This window comes from Amphiura filiformis, chromosome 15 (genome assembly GCF_039555335.1).
Source record: "Amphiura filiformis chromosome 15, Afil_fr2py, whole genome shotgun sequence".
Lineage (NCBI taxonomy): Eukaryota > Metazoa > Echinodermata > Ophiuroidea > Amphilepidida > Amphiuridae > Amphiura > Amphiura filiformis.
In genome coordinates, this window is record NC_092642.1 from 16,362,406 (window position 1) to 16,383,451 (window position 21,046).

At 40.5% G+C, this 21,046-nt stretch overlaps 1 protein-coding gene across 1 annotated transcript; it reads right to left on the reverse strand.

The window, feature by feature from the left end:
• On the reverse strand, positions 1-4,882 carry LOC140171315 (natterin-2-like). Its single transcript, XM_072194551.1, has 3 exons — positions 4,537-4,882; positions 2,231-2,429; positions 1-1,800 (listed from the first exon to the last, which is right to left on the reverse strand). The coding sequence occupies exons 1-3, from the start codon at positions 4,644-4,646 to the stop codon at positions 1,345-1,347; spliced, it is 765 nt and encodes a 254-aa protein (XP_072050652.1). The 5' UTR covers positions 4,647-4,882; the 3' UTR covers positions 1-1,344.
• Between the last annotated feature and the right edge of the window lie 16,164 nt (positions 4,883-21,046).

Consider the following 21,046-nt stretch of genomic DNA (forward strand, 5'->3'; position numbering starts at 1 on the left):
TGTTGACGCCTGAATATAGGTTTCTGACCAAATTTATCTCACATTTGCCCATTTTAGCCCCCAAAGTGCAAATTTTCGCGCGCTTTGCGCGCATTTATTCAACTTTTGCACCATATTTCATCAGTTTAGCTTCAAAATAGCAAAATATTTCCCGCGCTTCACGCGCATTAAAAACATCAACTTATTCTGTCGCAAAAAGGTGCTGGATTCACTATTCTTCAAGAATTTTTTTCAACACCATCCCCCCCAATGTCAAAAAGAAATCTACGCCACTGCTCAGTGAGATAAGACGGCAGTAGTCCATGGATACTTTTATACGCGAGCAACATGAGTTTGAAACTATCCGGGATTCAAGAGGCAGCCAATGGAGTTGACCTAGAGTCACCTATCTAAATCCGTGCCGCTCTATTTTGCAGTGATTGAAGTTTCTTCAGATCTTTGGATGTGATGCCATACATCATAGCATTTGAATAGTCCAGTCTGGATATGATCCTCTGAATCCAGATTGGAATTCATAAAGGAGTTTATTTTCAATCAGGAATTTGCTCAATTGAAGCGCGAGAAAATGTGATCTTTCACCGTTTGGAGGGCGTTGAATCGGTCGATCCCAGGGGGTCACTCACTACTTGACTTGCTACGCACCCGTGTCCAAGAAAAGCGTCTAAAAGGGTATGTTTTTTACCATACAGCGCCGTCGTCGACGTCTTTTTGAAAAAGGAGTACTTTTTCAGAAGGCATCGCCATTAAGGGGTCCTTTTTCAGCCAAATCCTTACACGTTTAGGTTAGTAATGTTATTGTCCGAGTGAGTTTGCACTAATTTGATAAAAATTACCACTTTTTAATTGATTCTTGTTACCTTTGTGCATGTTTTCTAGGTCTGCAACAACAAAAAACACCTGGGGTATCAAATTAGCCCATTTTCATGTTTACACCACTATAAATTAGATATTTCTCAGTTGCGTGCCATTTAGGGTATAGTTTTTGCATGTGCTACGCCATTTAGGGTAGGATTTTGCATGTGTTACGCCATTAAGGGGTGCAATTTGGTTATGTGCAAATTCGCCATTAAGGGTGCATTTCAGAGGTGGTCGGACGCGGGTGGGTAGCACTTTTGTGTGAGAGTGAGCCCCCAGGGCGGTCGATGGCAACCGGGCATGTCTGCCACCCTCCCTCTGAGGGCCAAATAATGTAAATCACAAGGCCCCTTTTTTGCAGCAGGCCAGCCATGTCAGCGGGAAAATTTTACAGACCAATTGCCCAGTATACGTATACGCCAGCGATCATACCGGGCCAAAATAATGCACACCAGTGATAACTGACAACTGTTACGCCACCGTTACTGTTTACACACGGGCTATTGTGCCGTTCATGGCTATTGGGTCTTTGTACTGGATTCGAAAACGGGTAGTCTCAACGCCAGTGTAGACTCCTGTTACTTGCTTGGTTTGTGTAGATCCGTCTTCGTATGTGGTCACTAGGTCGGCCGAGTAAGGAACATCGATCTTCAAGATGCGGCCGGTAGCAAGGGCTATTACCGACGAATAAGGCGGAACTTTGATACTCGCCTCCAAACTGTCAGATATGCTTTTCTTCTCGCTGCTGCCGGCCGTATACTCGAAGCCTGTAGTTATTGAGGCACTAACCGAAGTACTGACGCTCGCTACACCGGGTACTCCAGCGGTTCCTTCGACTGTCACCATAAGGCCCATCTCCAATGAGTAGCTCGATGACATAGTTGTAGTTTGGGTAGTAGTGAAGGTCAACACTCTTGTAGTCGTTTGCTCTATGTTGGCATCGTTCTGTCAAAATATAATTGGTTTTGATAAAATATCAGGGCCCATTTACAATGTTGGCACTAATTAATTTCACTGATTCGAAGGCCTAAAACTCGGCCTTAACGTTATACCACCATCACGGCTTCGCATGCAATAATTATTTTATTCACTACGATAATGCAGTCTAGTATCAAACTGATCAGTTTGATGTTTATTAAAAAGCTCGCTTCTTCCAAATGCATAAGACCTGTACCGCCAAGGACCGCCAAGGGCCTGACACAGTAAAACTGTGCTTTTAACCACACAATTACAAACCTATACTTTTCGCCAAAACGGTGTCACCACGTCTTATGCTCAAAATCCAACCCATTTCGCCGTTTTCTTGAACTCGCATGCTTTCAATAGGCCTAACGCATGGTTGATCCCCCAGTCTATAATGTCAGGGCCTACCTACCTCAACGATGGTTTCGGCGAGAGCTAACGGTGCACCTTCTAACGTAGCGGCCTCGCTCAAGTCGTATTCAACGTTCGTCAAGGTATATTGACTGGCGAGTTTGCGGTTAATGCAATGACACGTGCAGTGATCGCACCTGAAAAAGCCCTTTGTCCATCCGTTACGTTGCTTGTGGCAGTCCCTCACTTCTTGACAACCCCTATAGTTGGAATATCGGGAAAAAGTAAGACAAAATAATCAGAATTAGAACACATGGGATCTGATAAATGAGATCAGTGGAAGGAGAACTGCCAACAAAGTCAGATCAAAGGGGACACGGAGAGTGAGAGACTGCATTCTTGGTTTTCCCATTTACAGCAGCTACTTGGGAATCCACCAGTCATCACCAAGGAGGATGAGCCGATAGAGCAGGTGCATTGGGAATTTGACATGCGAACAGGTGCTTTCGATCAGGAAGAGTACGAGGCAGCAAAGAAGGTCATCAATGAAGAAAAATGTGCAGGTGATGATGAAATCACACCAAAAGTTTTGAAGTGATGCAACCTTGGCAATGCTTGATGACATCATACTCTATTTCTGTAATGAGGCATTACTGCATGGTAGGAAACCCGAGCAGTGGTCAATCCTCAATCTCATCCCAATTCCAAAAAGCGGTGATCTCAGAGAGGGAAGGAATTACAGAGGCATTTGTTTATCATCCATAGTGGCAAAGACCTACAACAGACTACTACTCAACAGAATTCGTCCCATCCTGGATCATGTACTACGAATGAACCAAAATGGCTTCCGCCTGGAAGGTCGACAGTGTCACAAATACTGGCCTTGAGAAGAATTATTGAAGAGATTAACAAAAACAATCTGCAAGCAGCACTGGTCTTCATCGATTTTAAAAAGGCATTTGACACCTCCATCGAAGGAAAATGCTAGACATTCTAAGAGCATATGGAGTACCAGAGAAACTCGTGGCTATTGGAAACACATATGAGAACACTGCTGCCCGTGTTACCACACCAGATGGAATCACCTACGACTTCATAATTCAGGCTGGAGTACTGCAGGGGACACACTTGCACCATTTCTATTTGTAACAGTCCTCGACTGTGCTCTCAGGAAAGCACTACATGGGAATGAAGATCGCCTAGGGCTCACACTAAAAACAAGAAAAGAGGAAACGAGAGGATAGGGCCGCAAACAATTACAGACCTCTACTTCGCTGACGACATAGCACTATTGGCCGACAGTCTCAGCATGCTCAGTGATGCCGAAGAGCTACTCCATCTTGTTGAGACTGCAGCACTAACAGTCGGTCTCAGCATGAACGCCAAGAAAATCAAGGCATTGGTTTGCAATATGGCTGCATCCCCAATCGGAATACTTGTAGTAGTTGACGATTTCAAATACCTTGGGGTTTTGATTGGCAGCAGTGAAAAGCATTTTAACATCAGGAAAGCCCAGTCATGGAGGGCCTGCAACAGCATGAACAAGATATGGAAGAGCAGCCTGCCTAGAAATCTTAAAACCAAGCTTTTCACCACCACAGTCGAATCAGTTCTGATGTATGGTACAGAAACCTGGACAATTACCTGAAAGTTTAGGTAGGCGCTTGATGGTTGTTACACAAGACTACCGAAAAAAAGCACTTAATGTTACCTGGCAGTCACACACCACCAAAAAGGAGCTATACGGCAATCTCTCCCCAATCTCTGAAAGGCTGAAAACAAAAAGGCTGAGATTTGCTGGACACTGTGTCAGAAGTGAAATAAAGGGAGCTTCCAGAGTTTTGCTGCGGCAGCCTACGCATTGTAAAAGATCAAGAGGACAACCACGGAAGGACTATACATTAAGCAACTAATCGAGGATACTGGACTAGAGAGACAAGACATTAGGAACTGCATGCAGAGCAGATTTGTGTGGAGAGCCATCAGCGGAGTCCGACTAGACAAGTCGACATAAGTAAGTAAGAACACAGAAAATTATCCTGAAAATTATACAAACATTGTGCAAATAATCAATAAAACTGCATTAATGGAACTCAAAACAATTTAGATGCCAAAATGTAGCATCGCTCACTGTTAATTGCATGCATTTATCATGTTTATCATGTTTATGGTCTCGTGTATGTGAAAATTCGGCAATTGCCGCAAGTTCGCGACTTTTTAGTGATTGTGATCTCCAATTTTTCGACTGTACAGAATCCCAGCCTCCGACCTTTAAAAAAGTCGGACGGCATGCGGGATCTGCATTCTCGTCTTCTTTAGTGTTCGCCCCTCTTACAAAAACGGATAAACGATAGGCATATAACTTACCGAAAGTCGGACCGTATCAGGCCTGCTCTATTGCAAGTGTTGGTGCAAGTACCAAGAAGATCGGGCTCAGTGATGTCTATCAATTGGTCTTCGACCAGTATATCTTTCATAGCTGTATTTTCTTTGCAAGTGCATTGGCAGTAATCGCATCTTACGAAGCCACGATTCCACCCTTTTGAACTAGTTCGACACCCGCTGATCGTGATGCAGCCGTGTTGGTCATTAAGTACGGGAACTTCTCCGCACGAATCAGTGCACGTGTTTAATAACGTGTCCTCGTTCAGAATGATTTCACGCCCATCGCAGACTTGCAGGGTCCCAATGGCAAAGACACATGCGAGTAGAACAGCACTTACAGTATGCATGACAGTATTGACAGAGCTCATGACGACAGCTGTAAGGAAAATAAAACAGGCCTGAATAAAAGAAGATCAAGATACAAATTCCTTTAAAAAAGTAATGGAGCGCCCAATGGAAGCTTTGATGTGATGTGCTGAATTGTAACCATAAATTTTTCTATTTTAAAGCAATTGTAAAATTAGCATAGTAAGCAAAGAAAGATTAAGAAATAAAAGCATATCTATTGAAGTGGGCGAGTTTGCTTAGTATATAAGACAAAACCTAACTGACTATGGGCTTCAACAACTCCTACTTCAGTAATTTTCTCACTGATTATTCACATCTATACAAAATGGACTCATATGCATCTATATCTTCCTTCCTTGTAGTGCTGACTTCTGCACAGGGGCTATTTAGGTTTAAAAAAGGAACTGCACAATACACGGTGGCAAGGCAGTACTATAAGTGTCGCTTAAACCGGGACATTTTCGCGTGATTCTTTTTATTTCAGAATATTTTAGCCCAAAATGAAGGTGAAGTTTGGTATTTTGGACCAGGCACCTTTGTTTCATAACCATTAGGGTATAGGACATTTTTTGTTTTTGATATAGCCCCCGAATGAAATGTATTTAATTATGTTTGTACTCACTCAGGTAGCATTGTGTGTGAATTTTACATCCGAACTAGAGGCTATTCTTTTTTATGGGCATTTTAGTGTCTAAAATGGCCCAAAATGAGGGTTTTCAATATTGCCGTCCATTTCTAATCGTCACCCCATAGGCTCTACATGTAAAATAAAAAGGCTCGTAAAAAAATTAATAGCCTCTAGTTCGGATGTAAAATTCACACCAAATGCTTTTTGAGTGATTACAAAGATAATTAAATACTTTTCATTCGGGGGCTATGTGGAATTTTTTTTTATGTATTCCTTGTACAATGACATTTCACAAATAAAATGTCCATTGGAAACAAAGGTGCAGGGCGCGCAACATTTTCAATTTTGGCCACAAAACACCGTGTTTTTCGGGCTAAAAAGGAATATGCACAGGACAACTTGAATTTGTCTTCTATCAGGAATTTTAGGGGGACCCCCCCCCCCCCCTTATGGATAAATTTAGGGAGAACGTGTCCCCCGCCCCGCTTCCGCCGCATATATTGCACATTACGACTTGGACAAGATGGATCTCGAGTCAGAGGCCAACATGGACTCCCTGCACCCGGTCGGTATGCCTCTGTTCTCATTCCAAGGCTTCCCTTCCCAAAAAGGGGATGAGAAGAGGATCAACTAACTATCGGTGTTGCCGACAGGTTATACCAGAATCGTTGTAAAGCAGTTTTTGGTTGAATAAAAAAGCATGTTTTTCACTGATAGAAAAACTACTCCCAGAATCAGAATCATCCCAGTTAACATCCACGAGGTTAAATCTGATCTTGTAGAGCATCGCAAGTCGGCTGTGGAGGAACATCGCAAGTCGCTTAGCATAGCTGTAACTGCAGGTGCGTTTGTAGTTGCCAGTCACGTCACATAACGTGCACTGCTTCTCTGTTTTGGGTGTGTGGCTCCCAGACTAGCTACTGGTGCATATTCAACCGCAGGTCGTATATGTAGGTCTTGTAGCTGGATGCTTTGATGCTACGTTGGCAGCGACTGAAGTTACGGCTGAGGAAAGCTTTTGTTGAGTTGGCTTTCTTGGTAACAGCACTGATCATTCACGTGACCCATACGTGGATTTCACACTTCTTGGCGCGAAAACGCAGAGGGTTGTGATTGGAGGTGATGCTTCGGACTGGGTACATGTCCAATCAGATGTTTTTGCAGTAAGATATCATTATAGATGGATACAATTTACTTTTTTAAACTTTTAAATGTCAAATATGTAAATTGTTTTAAAATACTTTGCCATACAATCTTTTATTATATCGTGAATTTCAAAATCATTTGATATCAGAAGGACATTCCTCGTATTCAAAATGCAATTTGGTGTTCTGATGTAGCTTGATGTGCTCTCGGATCCCACTCCCGGGGTCGGTCCCACTATATACGTTAAAACGTCGCTATCCGAGCCTTAACTTACCTGACTCACCAAGGTGTGACGAAGATAGACTTCGTTAATTGTACGTCAAGAAGTGGGATGCGCCAACAGAGATCTGCACCGAATTGCACTTATCTGATGCGCAAAGATTGAGCAGCAATTTGACAAATTTTGTAGATTTCTTACCGAAGTTTTACTGCGACGCCTACTCTATACGTACATGAAAAGCAGGACAGGTAGTGTCAGTTTCATAGTTACTTCATTGAGACGCAATGAGATTGGCTCAGTGGTGACACGTGACAGCCACCAGTCTTATCCGTTATTCGCGGATCTACAAGTCCCGGCTATAAGTATATATCCGGTGTCGTTGACATTAATAAAAGGAACACTGAACTCTTGATTTTTTAAGTTCACAAAGTTAATGTACCATAATCAGCGATAACTAGAAAACAACAAATCATTCTATTCAATGTGATGCAAAATTGCTAAATGTCAAATCTGTATCTTTGAAACAACAATAAGGGTATTTATACGGTTGCTGATCTGGATCGGGGCTATAAATTTGTTAAGACATTCGATGATCTAGTGATCGAGCTTAATATCCCCACCAAACATAAGAGAATGCGTAATTCCCTTAAGTTATGAATGGTATCCTTCTTAGCTCTTCTTGACTGGTTCTACAATCATCCTAATTCGCTGTCGAAGTGACGTAATAATCGGATTAACTACCATAGCAATAGGGTAAAACATTTTTAATGTATCGCGCTGCACTACAAGTAGGTTGTACTTATCGCCTGTGTATGTCTGCAATCATAGATTGAATACAATACCGCTAAATTCTTTTAAACTAATCTTACAGGTGCGAGTGATTGCTTTTAAAAAATTTGACATTGGTACAATTTGATTGTTGCTTTTTGAAGTAACTTTTATTATGTTAACCAGTTAGCATGGTTAGCTTGTTTGTTTGAGTGAATGAGTCGTTTTTCAAGTTTCTTTTGTGTTTTGTTGTTTGTGTCGGTTTGTGTGATTGCGGACTTTTGAATAAGTACATGTTGTATGGAAAGTCAGTTGGCAGTGCTTAAATGTCCATCACTTCTCGCATCTTCTTCTTCTTTGTCAAGTGAAGTGCTTCTAACGGGTTCCCTACTTTGAAACAACAACAACAACAAACAAACAAATTAAGGGAATTAAAGCGTGATAGAATTCGTTCATAATATTTTGGTATTTGTATTTTAATATGTGCTGAAATTACAAATCTGTCAGAATTTTAAGACAAATCAATTCCGAAAATGATTAAAGAAATATATATTTAATTATCATTGGATGAGTGGCATTTTCTTAATGTATTGAAATTGTTTGATACGCAATTGTGAAAATCTGTTACAAACTACGAACAAAACTATATTTCTAAAATGTAAAGTATTGACAAACGAGTATTTGACAAGGTATTTACTAGGAATTTCAATGTTTACAAGTATTTCCCACAGTATTTCCCTGTAACATTCAATTATCTTCAACCCATTTCGGAACTTTTTATCCAAATTAACACATTATTTCATACGGTTTTTTTTCTCACAAACTTTCGGGGTTTTTGAGTGGCCTTAAGTGGCATCTCTCTGTGGTATATGTTGGTAATCCCCGGTATTTTCCACCCAACCCGGATTAACTAGAATTTGACAATATATGGCCAACCCTGAATTATATTGACCTATTTCCCGACTAAAAAATTGTTTATTCTGCAATTCTTATAGAGTAAATACATGAAAGGTGTAAAAAGTAATGAACAAAAAATAACGCGTATACTAGATAATTATAATTATAATACTATTACCTATTTGAACATGCTCAAAGACTTGAAATGAGCAATGTATATAAATAATGTTTCAAGTCTATTACTGGTAGGCCTACGTACTAGTTTTACTATAATTATTAGGCTATATGGTGCCAATTATTTGTGGGCGAAATAATTTACTGGTGTGCACTCACTTTTGGGCAATGGGCAAGTTGAATTTACAGGGTGGGCAAAATAATAAACTGTGCGGTCAAATACCCAGCCAGTAACATGTTATTTACCTCCCTGCTCCTGACTTTCAAAATGTTCCGCCGTCGTTGTATGCAAGTAGCACAAGGCTAACGGGGTCAATTGTGTACAATCTGGTTTTAAAAACAAAGGGGTCGTATCCAGTAGCGTAGCGTCATAGGGGCAGCACGTGCCCCCAATCGATCTGAAATTTTAAAATCGCAGAGGAAAATTGCCGATAAACGGCTTGTGCCCCCAATCAGATCCGGTGCCCTCCCCAATCATGGTCGCCCCCCCATGTGATGATCCACGATTCGCCACGGATACGCCGTTGATGTTCCCCCGACACTCAGTGTACAAATTGAACGACGCCTCGCGGCAGCTGCGAAATCAACTCTCAGTTCAACGAGCGCTCATTGAAAAATCTGGTTCCAATCCTTGATCGACAAACGAGGTTTTTAACTGTGAATTTTGTTCATTTTGAACAATTCCAACTAAAAACGATGGTGATTTTAGTGACGTTTTACCACTACACTAGTGGTTTCATCCGACTGGGAACTCATCACATCTGACTGCTTCCTTTTATAGGCAACATAATGCGCCGTAGAGGGAGTGATGAGTTGGTCAAAAATGAGTGAGTAGGCCCCCTCGTCCTTGTTTAGAGTGTCGTGTCTTTTTCGGCGGATCTAAATGGCTTCAGCCATGGCGTTCTTGTCGGCTTCACGATCAATAACTTTAGAGTCCTCCCAATTGATGTAGTGATTTGTCATGTGATCAGTGATAGTAGATTTGTGAATGTCCGTGACAGAAGATTTACGATTTGCTCACGTAAATGGTTTTGATTCAAGTTTTCCACCTCTTTCTGGTGCTCTTTGAGTCGGATACCAAAGGGGCGGCCCGTTTTACCAATGTAGGAACTGGGCCAGTCACCACAGCGGATCTCATAAATGGCTGCCGCTTTTTGTTGAGGGAGAAGTTTATTCTTCGGGTGAACGAGCATACTGCGGATGGTACGGTGAGGCTTCAGGGCTGTGGAAAACCCGTGTTTTTTAAACACCCGGGAGACTCGCTCGGATATGCCCTCTATATAGGGAACCACAACCATGCCTTTGGTTTTTTCGCTGGCATGTTTTCGTTTTGAGGAAAGTTTTGTCTTAGGAGAGGAGTGGATCTGTCTTTTTTTCACTTTCTTGATTGACCAGTCCGGGTAACCGCGACGTGGTCAACGCTTCGCGGATGTTACCTCCTCTTTTGTATGTCCGCTTCCTCGGTTACTAACGCGTCACTCCTGTCTAGTCTAGCAGCGTTCTAACAACACCCAGCATTTGATGTAAGGGGTGGTGGGAGGAAAACTGAAGATATTGGTCAGTGTTCATTTTCTTTTGGTAGATGCAGAGTTTCACTGATCCATCCGGTTTTCTGGTGATTAGGGTGTCGAGAAAGGGAATCGAACCATCTTGTTCTTGCTCGTAGGTAAACTTGACGCTGTTGGTAGGGTCGATGGAGTGTAAGTGTTCTGTTAGGTTGTCTACTTCCTCTTTCCGTACTATTTCCAACACGTCATCTACATAATCTTTTCCAGAGACGCGGGTGGCAGGCTACCGGGGCACAGTGACATCGCCCCGATATCTTCATGGTAGAAATCGCCATGGTAGGTTGAATCCACAGCCACCCATGGCCATTTTATTCGGACCTTATGACATGCATAATTAGCGAAGTGACCTGACTCAGGCTACTGTCAATAGACGGGGTATTTGATTTCTCGCTGTGTGAGTATGCTTGTATACGACATTGCGGTCAATGGTTATACTGTCTCCACTTGAGTGAGTGCCGCTATAGCCTGCTGCACGCTGTAGTCCATACAGGACCAACGCAATATAAAATTAGAGTTTTGGTCAAATTTTGAGTTCAAAACGCACGGCCAATTTTCAAAGCGCACGCTAACGACTATCATATCTGTTCAACACGTATTTTCAAGTGTATGAGACCAAATCTGGTTTCTTGAGAAAAAAATCATGGCGGGAGATATTCATCATTTTCTAACCCAGTATCCGAAGATTTTCGTCTGATATCAAAATCGTGCATAGCAATTCACGTGTATCGATCCCGTGTATTCATTTTAATGTCTCTGCTACACCAAATAATTATTAGCCAGGCGATGTCGGTGTGCGGGGCTGTGGAAATAGCTTTCTGTTAAGCTAAGTTTTTCAGTCTGATGAAACCACTAGTGTAGTGGTGAAACGTCACGTGAGTAAATCACCATCGTTAATTTTAGTTGGAATTGTTCAAAATGAACAAAATTCACAGTTTAAATCAACAATCGTAATGAACTTGTTAAAAGAGGTTTTTGTTTCAGAAATCGGTTTTTTCTTTTCTTCAAGACACAGGTTCTTTACCGAATAAACTATGTGCACTTCTCTTTGCGCAAAATACGTGCCACACAACTAAGCAGGTTTGCCGTCTCTGTTTTTTCATGCTATTGACCGCCGCACCTGGTGCTACCGGTGACATGGAAGTGAGCCACCAACTACGGACTTCGAAATTGACTAAATTCGGGGATTTTCCTTGTCGGACGTGTAATTGAATGGGATCATTTTGAAATTTTTAAACGCTCCCCGGGGGGGGGGGCACTCCAACTTTGGAGGTGACGCGTATGTAGGGCTGTTAAGACCCCCTTTTTCAGCATCGCTGTCACCATGACCCCATATTTTTTTACGAACACATGCTCGCTCCGCGCTCTGTCACCCGAAGACCCCCTATTTTTCCATTTGATCTGTCACCCAAAGACCCTTACAAGTTCAATTTGAACAGCAACTTTCATTTATCACTGATTTTGTTACTTATTTTGAAAAAATCAAGAAATTTGAAGCCATTTAGAACTAGAAATTCGATTTTCGAGGTTTTTGTGGCGCTGTTTTGGTTCTCACCCAAAGATTCCATTTAAAAAAAGGTCATGTTCTCACCCAATGACCCCATATTTTTTACATTTTGCTCTCATCGAATGCCAAAATCATGCTCTCATCCAATGACCCCATATTTTTACATCTTGCTCTCACCGAATGCCCCTTAGTGCGAAAGCGCCAGCCCTACACCTATATCCATTTCAAATTGATGGCACTTCCATGACAGATATGCATCATGTGCCTCAGGATAGACCCCTTTTTCAAACCGGCTTGTACCCAATGACCCCCTTTTTGTGTTTATGCTCCTACCTATTACCCAAAATGCGCGTATTTTTTTTTTTTGGGGGGCTTTGGGGCGCCAGCCCCCGGGGTAAAAGCAGGGGCGGCCAAAATGAAGGGGCGGCGGAAGAAGAAGGGGCGGCAAAAACAGGGGCGGCAAAACGAAGGGGCGGCAAAAAGAATGAGTAAATAAAAAAGGGCGGAAATTATGAAAAAAATGGTACTATACATCAAAATGTGGTGCTTTTAGGGCGCTTGCGCCTGAAACCCTTATTTTTTTTTTTTTTTTGCTCTTCACTTTTTCAAACGACCGAGAAAAAAATTGGGTCAACCTTTTCGGCCTGTTGAGGAAGGGGCGGCAAAATTTAATTTTCTTCAGCCCCCCGGGGTTGCGGCGGCCACGGTACGCCACTGCCCAATGACCCCCTTTAAAAAAAATCATGTACTCAATGACCCCCTTTTTCTATTTCCTGCTATACCCAATGATCCCCCTTTTAATTCCCAAATTTAGGTGGTATTTGTGTTCTCCTCCAGAAATATTGAGATTTTTCACATGTCCAAGGTTGTTTTTACGCAGTTTGGCACTTATTTATGTGTACTTAATGATACTCTTTTGGCAATCCTGTACTCAATGACTCCCATTTTACTTTTTGTTGCCCCAATGACCATCCTTTTTTCAAAGTTTCATACCGAATGACCCCATCATAGGTTGTGTACTGAATGACCCCATATTTTTGTAATTGTACATTTGACCTGAATGCCCCCTACTTTTAACATGGCCGAGGCACATCCCTGCCATTTCAGATAGGGAGTGCCTCCCCGGGAAACGCTCACAACATCATCAAACAAATAAGCATGTTAATGAATATATTGTTATAATGTAAAACCGTTGGAGTGTTACATTGACTACGAAGCACGAATAATTCCAATTCTTCGATCCTTTCATTGGTTGCCTGTACATCGACATCGCCTGGTAAATAATTGCATTGTACCGTGCACTGTACAATGTACAGCAGTGAAACTAAAATCAATACCCGGGATCGATACACGTGTATGTGCTATGCACGATTTGATTCATTAACCCAGTTAATTCATTCATTCATGTAAGTTTCGACACTATTATCCCGATGTTTTGCCTGCGTTTTCCCCTTTGCAGTTTTTCGCTCTCGCCTGTTACTTTCCCTCTTTATCGTAAGAAAAAGAATCCGGACCACCACAAGAAGTAAAAAAAATAATTCATACCAATAGAAGAAGGCTATAATCTTAGCTAATCTTTAGTGTGCACAAATCCCATCTCAGAATTTTCGCCGGAAAGTTGCAGCCGAGAACGTCACAATGGGGTCACAATGTTTTTCAAAGCTAAAATGCACGTAAAATGTTGGGAGTGTGGACATTTTGAAACATGTGAAAAGGAAAGAAAAGCTTTTACAGACAAAATAAATATGAACAGAAGGAATCCGTCAAGCAATTCAAATAGTGCGCTGGTAATTCTCTGAAAAATCTGACAAATCCCAGAAATTGAGGAGCGAGGGGACGGGACCAAAACATCAATTTTTCGCCATGTGGCGAAGAAAAAAGGTATGCGTGCTCTTTCAATGCTTTAAAAAAGAGGTCGGTTACATATAGTCGGATTTTTTAAAGGTAATAGACACATGCCAGAACGAAGAAATATAGTGACAAAATACAAATTTTTTGCTTTACGCACCACTCTGCTACCAAGCAAACCTGGTCTCTCCAACATTCAATCTGTATGGCACTGAACCCATATTTATAATATGAGACTGAATATACGGCAGTAAATAGCGTCCTCTGTTTTAGAATAAGGTTGCTGTTGGGCAATGTTACATTAAGGTTACTCTTGCTTTCTTATCCTTAGAGTGTTTGGTTGTTGGATGGGGAGTCCCCGGCCTCGGGCCTACCAACCCTGCGACCTTAATGTTTTTGCCGGCTCTGCGCCTTGCCCGGGCGCCTTGATGTTTTTTGTTGACGCTGGGGCCCTGAGGCCACAGGGCCGGCAGGCCCGTGGCCGGAGACTCCTATACGACAACTAAACACTCAAGTGGGATCCCCATATAAGGGCCCCGCATGGCAAGAAACTAAGAGTAACCTCAAAGGTGACGGGCTGTCGATAATGTAAATGATATTTCGTTATACTTAGAGACAGCCTATCACCCATTTCATACTTTTAACTCTTTTCCCCCATAATTTACCTCATTCTTCTGGCCCGCCCTCTATCCAGGGCTAATCAACAGTTGAAGCCAGTTCGCTATTGTTTATGGAGTTACATTGTTCCTTCTGCGACACAACCTTGAACAATATTGCTTTGAGCAATATTGTCTTTGAGCTTACGCTCAGAAGGTGCAGTGCTATATAGACTGAATATTAGAGAGACCAGGTTGAACATATACCTATTTCGTCATGTTCGTTCTGTTAACATGTTTTTTCCAATCACCATCGACAAGGATAATGGCTCATCAGACAACTACCTCGTTCAGACCATGTTTAAAGCTTCTCCCTCTGAAAATCCTTCTCCACAACGTGTCTGGCTCTACAAGAAAGCTAAGTCTACAAGAAAGCCTTGAGAAATGAGTTGGCCGGTGCGCCTAGGCTGGGACCGCCTTATCACCAGAGATGATCATGATCCTGAACATGCTGAAAGGACTTGCAGTAATATCATCACCAACACAATCACCGACGCCATGCACCGCGATTTGAACTGGCCACTCCTCTTGCACGGCTCTTCCAGCTCTGTTTCAACAGTGGAGCCCAATGGAAAGTGACTCACGGTTGTTTGATGGAATTTCTAAGAAAAGTTGACCAATGATGGCGCTGTTTATCTAAAATCTTGTGATATTGTTTGCATCTTTACAGGGGTAGACTCTTGTAAAATTGTATTAGCACATAGGCAAGCAAACAGACTAACAAATGACAAGTGAATTTTCAAAAAAAGACTTTTTATCGTGCAATGTAAGGTATAACTCATATTTAGCTAATTTAAATTTGAAATCTTTAAATAGCGCCCTCAATTTTCACACAAACGTTCAGTTTACAGAATTAAAATTGAAAATTCATAAAAAGATGAACAATTTGATGTAGAAACGAAAAACGAAAATCTATGTTAAAAATTGCTACAAATATAAATGCTAACATACAGTTTTTTAGCTGTTGGTATTATTATTCAGGTCTAGAATTGAATATTATAAGGTTTTGTTAGAAAAATTAATAAATGATCACATCAAACAACCGTGGACTGACGTGGTTCCATGTTTAAAGAAAGGGGCAAACACTCTCCAAGTAACTACCAGCCCATCTCTCTCCTACCTGTTCCCTGAATAATGTCAACAAGGCTATGTGGAATCAGAACGATCAGAAGCTAATCTCCAAACAGCAGTTTGGCTTCAGAGCTGCTGAGCTGGCTGCTCTACGTCGGATACCCTCACTTAATATGTTTCCCAGCGTTTCACCAACACCATCAACAGCAGAGACGAAGCTCGTGTTGTCTGCCTGGACATTAGCAAAGCACTCGACCGAGTTTGGCACCCGGATTCCTGGAGAAATTCTCTGCTCTTAGCTTCTCTGGAAAACTGGTAGCATGGTTAGCTGACTACCTCTCGAACCGCTCCATGAATGTTATAATAAATGGCAAATCGTCCAGTCTGAAGTAGATCAATGCTGGTGTCCCACAAGGATCCATCCTTGGTCCCTCCTGTATATAATATTCATTGATGACATCTCTCGGAGGCTGACAAATACTCCCATCTTGTATGCTGATGCTGTTACCTTGATGATCTTTATCGAGTCCAGAGAGGACAGACAAGGAAGCAGCTGCTGCATCTCTCAACAAAGAACTTCTAGAGATCGAAACATGAGCTCCTACATGGAACGTATTTTTTTTTTTTTTAAATGCCAATCCGTCAGTTTCCAACCGCAGAGATTCTGTAGGCAGTCTGGCTGATCAGTTCCCAATACCTCTTTTAGCTGCTCTTTTTTTGTCCGACCGATCAGTTCCCTGGACTCCCAAGTTTGGAACTGGCGGTGGCACACCCTGCCAAACAAAAAGTGGGTGCCCCCTCCACCCGGGTATTTAGGCATTCAGAGATATATGACCATTGACTTATTTACTCTTATTTACTTTCATAACTTGATTAAATTATCTCACCTCAATTTGCCCAAGGTTGTCTTGGCGCCCGATTTTGAATCTACATAATACGCATGGTTGTTATTAAGTAACAAACATACAGCCTGTCTCAAAAAGTATTGTGCAAGTGAAAAGCGCCCTCTTTGGCAATTAGAAAATACCGTTGTGACATGATGCTTATATCCATGTCAAGGGCATAGTCTTCTTAGCTCTCAAATACCGTTTGTTTTAATCTCGAGATATATTTAGTTAACAACGAAAGGGTAAAATCACAATTGTGCCACTTTAAAAAAAAAGAGGACTGTACATATAAATCAATGATAGCATCAAGTTTATCAAGTGTTTCTTCGTGAAATCCAAAGAATGCATCAATTACACAACAATACAAAATTGTTTTTACTGTTTTTACTGTTTTATCATGATACAGGTATAAGGATTCTCTTTTCCCACTTAAAACAGATTAAAAGATAAATACATATTTCACATTCTGCTGTAAAATTAAAATACATGTGCATGTCAATGATTTTATCATGGTTAATACTGTTTTCTTTGTCAAACAAGACATGTTAAAAGACAAACAAATATTGCATACTTATAGGTTAATGAACGCGTATGTATTACTTGTTGGGAAAGAAATTAGTCAAAATAATGCACGTGCGCTGATGTTAATGCATACAATGCATGCACGAGCCCCGAAGGGGGAGTGCATTAGACGCATCAACATCAACTATCATTGATTTACATGTACAGTCTTCCATAGTAAAAGTGGCACAATTGTGATTTTACCCTTTCGTTGTTAACTAGACATTATCGCGAGATTAAAACAAGCAAATTGAACAGAACAAATGGTATTTCAGAGCTAAGATTACAGCCTTGACGTTGATGTAAGCATTATGTCACAGCGGTATTTTCTAATTGCCAAAGAGGGCGCTTTTCACTTGCACAATTTTTTTTATAGACAGGCTGTACATTAGTACGCAACGTCACGCCCATACGGGCATTTTCCTCGATTATAGTGTCTTTGGAAATAGCGGATTGTATTAGAAAATGACGGGGCTATATTATGACTTCACAAAACTTTTTCTACTTTTGATATCTACAACAACAAGGAAGAAAGATAATCAACATGATTAGTAAGCAGAGAAGGAAACTTGCCAAATATCATGTGATTTTGTTTCATGCGGGATCAGACAATCAGTGAGCAGACAAGGAAAGTTGTGAAATCATGACATGTGATTGTTGTTTCGATTTGGTTTCATTTGCCCACATGTAACCAACGATTTACAACACAAATTTCCTTATTATAGAGGAAGCTTGCTATTATCGTGTATGTATTGATTCTATGTTACCTCGAAATTTTATTTAAGTTGGTACTACACCCCCTGATCAATTTTGTGACTAATTTTGCATTTTTCTCAAAAAATAACTACACACTGCCACTGGTAACAAAAGTTATGTATATTATAGGGGAAAGGGATCCAATTATTTCACTGAAATGTCAGTGATTCAAGACAAGTGGTTAATTTATGTTAAATAAAAAATGAGGTACATTCTAGCGGTACCTGTTTTCTTATCATAAGTTATAATACGTTTATGGGACCTTTGGACGTCCAACCGATCGATTTGAACGTACCATTGGCCGGGAGAGGAGGCCTCTTTGTAGACGATAAATCAATATGACCTTCATCAAGTGAGGATCAGCCAAGCACGAAATGTTTCTTGTTTAACGTAACTAGCATATTATCTTATAAGTATTTTTACCGTAGGCCTAATCATAATACAGGCCTGCCTCGAGTGTAATGTGCGGGTATATAGGATGATTTCTTTGATATTCTTCTTGATTTGATTAATATTATACCTATTTCTTTTCTTTTAATATCTTAGGCCTAAACTTGTATTAGTGAAAATATAGTCTAAAACAAAATGGAATTTCCCTCCACGTTTTCTTTTTCAAACAAAGTATTCAAGCTGGAAATAATGTCACGGATATTTTTGCGGCCATGTTTAAAGATACGTAATACCTATGTGATGGTTGATGAAGGTTCTGATATCAACTACATGGACAATTAACTAAAATGGCATGGGAGATATATCAATTGTGTGAAGAATACTTTGTGAAAACAAGTTGAATTTAATGTACATGTAGTATATTATTCTGAATTACAAAGTATTGGTTAGTACTTTTGTGATTTTTCCAATTGGCGTTAAACATGTTTAATACATGCCTGCATTTGTAATGCTTGTTGGTGAGTAAACAAAATATTCTGTGTGCATGGCCTGAACTAAAGGTCCCTAGTGCAAATCCGTCTATTTATCCCGGGTTTAGAGAATGTGTACTCAACCGTTGCTGTCAAAAGACCTTTGATTCTGGATACTCGTCCTAGTATCTAATGACATTGTACCATAATGCCTACTGCGGATGCGGTGACATAGCATAATTCTCCACTGACGTATATAGAACATCATTAACAAACTTTAGTACTTCTCGGACCTAAAGATCATAAGAGATTATACACTTGGACGATGTTGTATTCATACTTGCATCTACCAGCATCTACTGCGATGTCGCCTGAAGCTAACCTTTCGAATATGCTTCTTGTGTGGCATGTGTACATAAATGAATTAGGTATAAAGCATGCACGCAAGGTTAACATCGTCACACGTCTGCACATGTCCGTAGGTGCTACACCAAGTATAAACTTTCATTTAACATTCTAACCAAGCACATGCACCTCAAACCAACCTTCTACCTCTCTTCCGGCAAACTTGGTCCAAGGGTCCCTTAAACGTACTATACCAGTGTGTTATTATTGCTGAACCATGAAATGGTATCAGCCAACCATTTGGTCTAAAATGGACATATCTTTAAATGCCACGAAGGTGTGAACCCCAAGTGGTGTCAAATGAAAGAAAGAAGTAAAGAATATGATAAAAATATTTCCTGACATCAGAGGTCATGCAAGGGGTCACAGGGGTCAAAAAAGGTCATTTTAACCAAAAATGCTCTAATTCAGCTGAAATTTATATGCAATGATCCTTATGACATTACTAAACATGTTTAAAATATTTTAATATTCATTTAAGGTCATTAAGGGGTCATAAAGGGGTCAAAGGTCAAGTTTCCAAAAATGCTCCAATTGAGCTGATATTTAAATGCAATGATCTTTAAGACATTCTAAACATGTTTAAAATATTTTAAAATTCATTTAAGGTCATTAAGGGGTCAATAAAGGGGTCAAAGGTCAAGTTTTCAAAATGGTTCAATTGAGCTGAAATTTAAATGCAATGATCCTTATGACATTCTAAACATGTTTAAAATAATTTAATGTTCATTTAAGGTCATTAAGGTTAAACAAAGTGTTGAAGGGCTTTACCTCCAGAAAAAATATATTATTACCTTATACGTAAGAAAATATGTCTACTTATCATGTGAAATAAAAAAATCCGGAAAAAAATGTGTGAAAATGTGTTTTAGCCTATTTTTTTAGCTCTTGTCAAGCACTATTATTCGATTTGTTTACAAGCGCCAAGCAACTGTCGTCTAGGAGAGTGATTGACATCTTTATTATTAGAGAAGAATGGAATCTGTATAGTTCATGAATATTCATGTAGTATTTATACAACCTGTATCCCAGCCATTTTGCTTAGCTATCATAATCGTTCATATAAGACGCCCATATGATCCATGGTGTTAAACTGATATTCAGCAACTTTATATCTCTCGATCTTTGCGATCCGAAATATTGAATTTCAACTTTAGGCACATCTCTAGCAAGATAATTAAATACCTGTCACAAATAGAGGTCTTGAAATGTTACTTGCAACGTTAAAAATGTGAATAGAGAACAAATCGGGTTCAAACATGCTTCAAAAATATTAAGGTAATTGTCAACGCCTACTACCAGAATAGCCGGAAGAGGGCAGACTTCATAAGGGAGTGTTCATAATATATTTTAGTGGGGGACAAAGAATTTGAACTTATTTCGGGAAATTTCCTGGTGTAGCCACCACCTTATGACTTGGAAATATACCTGACTGGCGCCCTCTATTTTGGACCATAACTTCAGGCAGAGATCAGCAAATATCTTGAATGTTATCATGCCGGTTGTTTGAATGCTCGGAAGTTACATCTTTTTCTACCGCAAAGATTGCGGAAAGATAGCGTAAAGATTCTGTCTAGTGGATAGATAATATATGTTTGAAGATAGGAGAAAGGAAATAAAGCCAAAGGACAAGAACGATAAGTATCGCTTCAATGTTGTTTATACTCCTGTCATTATCATCTGCAAATCTTGCGTGTGATGGGGAAATGGGTCATTCCGAGTCTTGTCAGACCAAATCGATGTGATATTATGAAAAGAACCAGGGCCGCTAAAAGATCAGCGATAGACTCAAGAACGAGTCAAAATTAGACCCTACATTAGTAGAAAAAGGATGTATATGATCGTTATCTCGATTTATACACAAGACATAAAGCCAGTGGCTTCGAGAAAGTTCACAAAAAGTTTATTGTGCATGTACATTTGCATTATCAGTGCATTGGTATACACACGTACAGTGACAGTGTATAGCCCGGTGTGTAGATTGCAATCTGCTCAGTCACAGCGCTGTGAGAAAATCAGCTCACTTGAAACACGCTGGCGCTAGACTTGATCAAGACTTGCGTTCATGCTGATAGTGGACCTAAATAGGCTAGGTCTAACTTGCATGGTTTTGGACTTAGATAAGTCTAATCATTGTTTTGACTGGATTTCATCCTTGCCCTTGACAAAAGTTGAAATAAGTTTCTGAATTTAAT